Genomic DNA, 7,714 nt, shown 5'->3' on the forward strand with positions numbered 1-7,714 from the left:
AAAATGTGATGTTTATCTGCTTACCCCCAGGGCATCCAAGATGTAGGTGACTTTGTTTCTTCAGTAGAACACAAACTGAGATTTTTAAGTCAAACCGTTGCAGTCTGTCAGTCCTATAATACCAGTGGAAGGGAATCACGGCTTTGAGAGTCATAAAACATACACAGACAACACCAAATTAAACCCTGCGGCTCGTGATGATACATTGATGTGAAAAGATGTATCATCACGAGCCGCAGGGTTTAATTTTGTTTTGTCTGTGTATGTTTTATGACTCTCAAAGCCATGATTCCCATCCACTGACATTATAGGACTGACAGACTGCAACGGTTTGACTTAAAAATCTACTGAAGGAACAAAGTCACCTACATCTTGGATGCCCTGGAGGTAAGCAGATAAACATCAAATTTTCATTTTTGGGAGAACTATCCCTTTAATGTTGATAAAGTTACTGAAGTTGGTTAGTGTGTAACTGAAGAGTTTGTATAATTCGTAATTCACTGCCTTGTAAAATAAAGGAGTTTCTTAATCGTTGTTTCAATGTTTTGGATGTTTTGATAAATAATGATTTTGTGAGAAGTGTGAGAAACAGATATGTGTTAGTGTTTGACATTGGGTAAGGGGTTTTTGTTTTGTGGCTTGCTCTTAATGAATGAGCTTTAAATGTGTGTTTTATATATGTGTGTGTGTGGGTCAGGTCATTTGTGGCAGCATTTTCGAGGTGCTCTGGGCTATGATCCAGCCAGGAACCTCGTTTGGGATCAGTGTGTTACGAGCTCTCAGGTTACTGAGGATCTTCAAAGTGACCAAGTGAGTCTCTCACGTCTTGAGTCCCATGTCTGTCTTTCCGTCCCACTCTTTGTCCCTTTGAAATGTTTTAAGAAGGACTAAGCATTTTAAATGTCCCCCTTTCCCATTATCAGGTATTGGGCGTCTCTGAGGAACCTGGTGGTGTCTTTGCTGAACTCCATGAAGTCCATTATCAGTTTACTCTTCCTCCTTTTCCTCTTCATTGTGGTCTTTGCATTGCTGGGCATGCAGCTGTTTGGAGGACAGTCAGTATAGCACTAAAATACACATAATAATAGAAAATGTTACTTATTTATTTATTTATTATGGGTCACCAGAGTCAGTACAGGCCCTAAATAAGGCACGGCATGGAAATACTCTGTGTAACAATAATATAACCACCATTTCTTCTCTTCAGGTTTAATTTTGAAGCTGGCACACCACCAACAAACTTTGATACTTTTCCTGCAGCAATAATGACAGTATTTCAGGTAAGCAAAAAGTGCCCATTGAACAGTGTGCAATCATTCTGTGTGTTTTTTCCATGGCTTTGTGATTATGGACCTTTTCTCTGCACCTTAGATCCTAACGGGTGAAGATTGGAACATGGTCATGTATGATGGGATCGAGTCTCAGGGCGGAGTCAGAAAGGGCATGGTCTTCTCAGTCTTTTTCATCGTTCTTACGCTCTTCGGCAACTGTATCCATACACAAAATATTGCATGCTGACACGTTGTTAATTTTCACATATGCACACCAGTGAAGCATTAATGTGATGTTCCTTAACCCGTCTGTGAACAGACACTTTGCTCAATGTGTTCTTGGCTATCGCTGTGGACAATCTGGCCAATGCACAAGAGCTGACCAAGGTAAAATGTTGCCACACTTTTAGGGTAATGGATCAAGAGTTAAAAACAAACAAACAAGCAAACAAACAAATAAAAAAAAGTAAAATTCAGTAAAAAAAGAAAAGCTTTATTTACACACAGCCATGCTCATGTAAAATTAAATATTAAAAGATAAAGATTTATGATCATTTTAAATATTTTCTTTATTTTCTTATGGTTTCTCCTTCTTTCTCTCAGACTGTTTATCCTTCACACTCTTACGCACCAGTGTGCATCACATTTTAACCAATATGCTTCATGTTTCTCTCCATGTATAGGATGAACAGGAGGAAGAGCAGGCAGCCAATCAGAAAATGGCTCTTCAGGCAGCCAAGGAAGTAACAGAGGTCAGCCCACTGTCTGCAGCCAGCCTCTCCATTGCTGCGTGAGTATCTCTCTCTCATCTCTTTCTCTTTCTGTCTTGCTGCCACATTTTCTCTCCCACAATTTCTTTGTCTTCCCTTTATGTTTGTTTTTATCTGTTCAGGCTATGTGTTGCTCTTGTGTCAGCCAAATTAACATAGGGGTCAATAATAGAAAACAAAATAGCAACACTTTTTCAATCTGGCTTTTTGGTTTCCATCAATCAAAAGTCAAAAGAGCAGCATTTATTTGAAATAGAAATCCTTTTGTAACATTATAAATGCCTTTACTGTCACATCAATTCAATATGTCCTGGCTTAATAAAAGTATTAAGTTCTTTCCAAATAATTTATAAATAAATATAAATCTTACTGACCCCAAACATAAACTATAGTTCACAAAGACACAAATTTCTTTGTTTCCCCCCCGGCCAAACTATTTGTAGAAAATCAAAAAGGAATCAGAACCTATGTTTTTAATGACAAACTGTAGATAGGATCACATTGTATCCTACTGGAAATACAGTTTGGGTTGGTAAGTGTATTTTGGAACATACAGTAGATTCTAACTGGTTGTTAGCTTAATTTTGGAACATGGTTAACCAGCAAAAAAAAAATACTAAAGTTACTATGTTCCAAAACACAGATTTAAAGAAACATACATAATTTTCTGTTATGTCTGGTGCTATAGACCTATAATGTTGTGTTCCCTGTCCATCAACAAGCTCATCTGTGATCTTCTCACAGTTATATACACACAACTTACATGCAGAGGCACAGAATGATTAAAGATGATTCCGGTTTGTCAATGCATCCAAGTATTTGTGAGGAAAAGAAGAGAGAATCGTGAGAAAATATGTGTGTATCAGTGAGGACGAGCTTGTGAATGAGGGAGAAGAGCAAAGAGATGTTCTGTGTTTCTCACATGCTGTTTTCCTCCTCAGCGTGACAGTAAACTCTGAGCGTCTTGATGCAACAGAACACTTTCTGGACTGGTATTTATTCATTTATACTCTTTCTGTTCTTTCAAAATGCCTCTCTGTTCGCCCCACACCTCCCACTCTTCTCCCATCAGCCTTTTCGACATGTGCATTTCCTCCTCGGTTGTCTGTGCTGCTCCCCGCTCTGTTCTCCAGACCGCTGGGTGGGATGGGGCGGGTTTGTCACTCCTCGTCTCTTCTTCTCTCTTCATCCTGCTACTCATCACCTGCTGTTCTCCTCTTATCTCCTTTACTTTCTCTCTTTCACATGCTTTGCTCCAAGGGTTGGGCGCCTGTGATGTGTTCACTCACAGAATTATTATAGTTATCTTCTTTGTGTGTGTGTGTGTTCTGTGAGTGAGTTTGACCCAAGCGGTGCAATCATCCTCTTTAACAAATGGTAGCTGGTAGCTTGTAGGTGGGCATTTTCAGCCTGCGGTAGCTGCAGCAAGCTCACTTTTCCCTCTTAATGATTACTAATCCCAGATCTACTGTAAATGTCTCTCTCTCTGTACCTCTCTCTTTTTTTGCAGTAAGGAGCAACAGAAGAACCACAAAGGTTGTAAGTCGGTATGGGAGCAGCGCACTAGTGAGTTGAGACGACACACCCTGATGAACAGCAGAGAGGCTCTTTACAATGAGTTGGACCCTGAAGACCGCTGGAAGGTGGGAAGAAATGACAGGGAAAGAGATGCTTGGTCAAAGAGGATGGATTTATGTATCTGTTATCAGCTGATATATTTTTTCGCATCGGTCGATATTGCATATTTAATTGTACTTTTCCTCTGTTTTTAGATTTCGAATAGCTTTGCCATAATCTAACGTTCACGTAAAGTGAATATTTAAAAACACAAATAATTTAATAACACTGTTAAATGTAATCTCAAATCTCAAAATGAATATCCATTATTATTTTGAATATTTATAATGTTGCGTTTCCTAAATTCACTTTATGATTGGTTTCGTTTAAAATGATTGGTTTTAGTTTTTAGTGTCTTATTTTCATTTATTTAGACAAAATAGCATCAAATTTAAATATCAGCCATTTATTCTTTATTGAGCATAACATTAAAATAATTAGAAGCTTATCGAATCAGTAAGAATACTGATATTGGTGTTTTTTTTAAATGTTTCATAATAATATATACAGTGACCCCAGTTTACAGGTTCACTGTGTTTCACTGTGTACAGTGTTTTTATTTTTTTATTCAGTATTTCTGTCTTGTTTTCCATTATTTAAACATCCTTTAAGCAAGATAAGTCTACTAAATAATCTTTTAAACAATCCACAAGCAAAATACTAAGTATTATGATATTAATATTTATTATTTTCATATAAATAAAATAAATTTAAATAAATAGATATTAAAGGGTTAGCTTTCCCAGAAATAAAAATACAGTTGTTCCAAACCTGTATGAATTTCTTTCTTTTTTTATATTTTGAAGAATGTTGGTTACCAAACAGTTTCTGGTCCCTATTGACTTTCATAGTATTGTTTTTTCCCCATACTATGGAAGTCAGTGGGGACCAGCAACTATTTGGCTACCAACATTCTTCAAAATGTCTTCTTTTATGTTCCACACAAGAAAGAAGGTCATACAGCTTTAATGTTTAGGTTTTAATATTTAGGTCTTGAATTAAGTTAATCTCTTGTTTGATTGACAAATGTGTGGTCTTTTGTTTTGCTTTTATCATGCCTGTAGGTCTCGTACTCCCATCACATTCGTCCCAATATGAAGACACACCTGGACCGGCCGTTGGTCGTGGACCCTCAGGAGAACCGCAATAACAATACCAACAAAACCCGTCCGGGTGACGGCCAGCCCCAGCGCACTCATCAGCTCCTGCACAAACAGCCCAACTTCAATGAGGGGGAGAGTGGAGGAGGAGGGGGATCTGGGCCCTGGACAGCGTTGGAAAGGGGGGACTCCACAGGATCCCGTCGGAGTCTTTTAGGCTCTGAGAACCATGGAGAGGGTAGAGAGTCTCACCGCAGACATCAGCATGGCGAGCGCTGCAGCCAGGCCCGCCAACATCGTAAAGCCGCAGAGGATGAGGGAGAGGGTAAAGGGAAGAGACATAGGAATAAGGGCAGGGAAAGAGGACCTGAGTGTGAGCATGCAGATGGAGGAGAGCGGAAACACAGACATCATCGCCATGAGGGCGAAGGAAGAAAAGAGAGAGGGGTCCGGCACCGTACAAGGAAGTGAGTTTAGCCAAAATGATTTTCTTCTTCTTTTTTGGTAATTTTTATACTATGCACTTAATGGACATATTGCATTCACATCTTTTGCAGTGCCTAACGCTTTTTAAATGGAAAAACTCTTTCTGTGTCAGTAGCTTCTTAGTCAGTATTCAGTTTAGCCCAATGGCAGGTGCAAACATGCCTCCTTTCTGTAATACATTTATTGTCGGTCGCTAATTATTGTTACTTTTAACTACATTCATAATTAAATATGTCTGAATATAAATATGTCAGTTTATTTTGTCTGTTTATTTACACTACTGCTCAAATATTTTGGGTCAGTAATATTTTTGTAATAAAATTAATAATACTTTTATTCAGCAATGATACATTAAATTGATAAAAAGTGACAGTAAAGACTTTTATATTGTTACAAAAAACATCTATTTCAAATAAATAATTTTCTTTTGAACTTTCTATTCATTAGAGAATCCAAAAATAAAAAAATGTATTACAGCTTCCATAAAAATATTAGGCAGCACAACTGTTTTCAACTTTGATAATAAGAAATGTTCCTTGAGCAGCAAATCAGCATATTGGAATGATTTCTGAATGATCATGTTCATGTTTGCACTGAAGACTGGAGCACTGACTGCTAATCTTCTAATCTTGCTGTCTTCTTTCTCCAGGGATGGTCATGGAAGTGGTCTCACTCTCTCCACCACCCGTCCCATTCAGAAGACTCTGTCCAGGCAGGACAGTCAGTACAGTGAGGACCTGGACAATGCCATGAACAACAAGCTTGCCACCCAGCCACCTAGTAACTCCACCCCTCATGATAGTCTGCTCAATCTGGTCAACAGTGCCCACACTGCCAGTCTGGCACACACTGGCAGCGAGAGCAGCCTCATTCTCACCAACCCTTCCTCTACCACTGCTAATGTTACCAGCACTGGTCACCTGGGCATGAACCCCGATTACACTGCCGTGGACATTCCCCCGATGTTCCCCTCCAGTAACGCCATCCTACAGGGTGAGAGAAAGAGCTGAAAAGAATAACTGACCTTTTTTATTTATTGTCTTAATCGTCTGTCTTACTATGATGTTTCCCTTCCTCACGTCTCCACAGTCAATAAGAATGCAAACACCGAGCCCCTGCCCAAGAAGGAGGACATAAAGGGTGATGATGATGATGAGAAAGATGATGGGGGGCCTAAACCCATGCCACCCTACACCTCAATGTTCATTCTGACTACCACCAACCCGTGAGTGCAGTCATCTCTGTGAAACTGCCAGTCCTGGCACTGTGACTCTGCAGTTGGTCAATATTCAAAATTGCATTTTAATGCATTAACCCTCCCCTCCAACTGCCAATAATAATAATAATAATATCTGGTGTATAATGACCACTTTTCAAAGTCCAATCAATTCCAATGGATAAATCAGTTCCTGTCCTACTTATTTCCTACTTGAATATCCTGTTTCATTCGGAAATTTCTCCAATTATTGAAGTAAAATAGTGTTCACTCTTCATATTGACATTAAACAAAACTGACTGGAGTCACCTGGTTTCACCCCTTACTGTAGTTTTTATATTAAATTAAATGAGCTTTCTTTCAAAAGATGTTGTTGCTTTTGTTATTTTATTGTCTTTTTTATGAACGTCCACTTTAGATTTCGGAGGTTGTGCCACTATATCGTCACGCTCAGATATTTTGAGATGTGTATTCTGCTGGTCATTGCAATGAGCAGTATTGCCCTGGCCGCTGAAGACCCTGTCTGGCCCGATTCTCCCCGCAACAATGTGAGACACTCCCACATCTCAACATCCTCTCTTTATGTCTCTGTGGTTCAGTCCATTTTTGTCTACTGGACTTGTAACCATATCATCTGTCCATCCATGCTTCTAATCATTACCTAATTTGCTAGTTCACTTCTCCATAATTTTCATCTATTTATTTATCATTCTTTATATTCATCTTGTCATATTGATTTGTCATAAAGGGCTTAATTTTATTGCTAACACTGTTGCTCATCTGTGCTTTCAGGTCCTGCGGTACTTTGACTATGTGTTCACGGGTGTGTTCACCTTTGAGATGCTCATTAAGGTACATATCTATCCTGCACAGCTGTCTGGGCTAGGACGGTCTATGCTTCACTCTTAAACGCATTATATGTATATTGTATTTAAAGAGTTGTTTATTGGTCTCCATGTGGTGTCATGCAATAATATGAAGTATTATAGGGTTCATATTCATTTTAAGTTCATATAGTTGCACATGATTTTGGAAACAATCATAATACAAGGTTTGGGATCTATGATTATAATTTATATATATATATACAGTGGGTACGGAAAGTATTCAGACCCCCTTCAATTTTTCACTCTTTGTTATATTGCAGCCATTTGCTAAAATCATTTAAGTAAATTTTTTTTCCTCATTAATGTACACACAGCACCCCATATTGACAGAAAAACACAGAATCGTTGACATTTTTGCAGATTTATT

General features: G+C 38.6%; 1 protein-coding gene across 1 annotated transcript in view; it reads left to right on the forward strand.

Annotated features, from left to right (window-relative positions):
- Positions 1-7,714, forward strand: part of LOC107689683 (voltage-dependent P/Q-type calcium channel subunit alpha-1A-like) — a 123,098-nt gene that overhangs the window by 58,238 nt on the left and 57,146 nt on the right. Inside the window, exons 13-25 of the mRNA XM_016487803.1 lie at positions 698-810; positions 924-1,055; positions 1,208-1,280; positions 1,372-1,489; positions 1,591-1,658; positions 1,955-2,061; positions 2,983-3,033; positions 3,552-3,684; positions 4,723-5,225; positions 5,894-6,237; positions 6,334-6,469; positions 6,879-7,008; positions 7,253-7,312. Coding sequence (XP_016343289.1) covers positions 698-810; positions 924-1,055; positions 1,208-1,280; positions 1,372-1,489; positions 1,591-1,658; positions 1,955-2,061; positions 2,983-3,033; positions 3,552-3,684; positions 4,723-5,225; positions 5,894-6,237; positions 6,334-6,469; positions 6,879-7,008; positions 7,253-7,312 — 1,968 coding nt within the window. The remainder of the gene's footprint in view (positions 1-697; positions 811-923; positions 1,056-1,207; positions 1,281-1,371; positions 1,490-1,590; positions 1,659-1,954; positions 2,062-2,982; positions 3,034-3,551; positions 3,685-4,722; positions 5,226-5,893; positions 6,238-6,333; positions 6,470-6,878; positions 7,009-7,252; positions 7,313-7,714) is intronic.

Source organism: Sinocyclocheilus anshuiensis, unplaced genomic scaffold (assembly GCF_001515605.1).
Source record: "Sinocyclocheilus anshuiensis isolate Anshui unplaced genomic scaffold, SAMN03320099.WGS_v1.1 scaffold813, whole genome shotgun sequence".
Lineage (NCBI taxonomy): Eukaryota > Metazoa > Chordata > Actinopteri > Cypriniformes > Cyprinidae > Sinocyclocheilus > Sinocyclocheilus anshuiensis.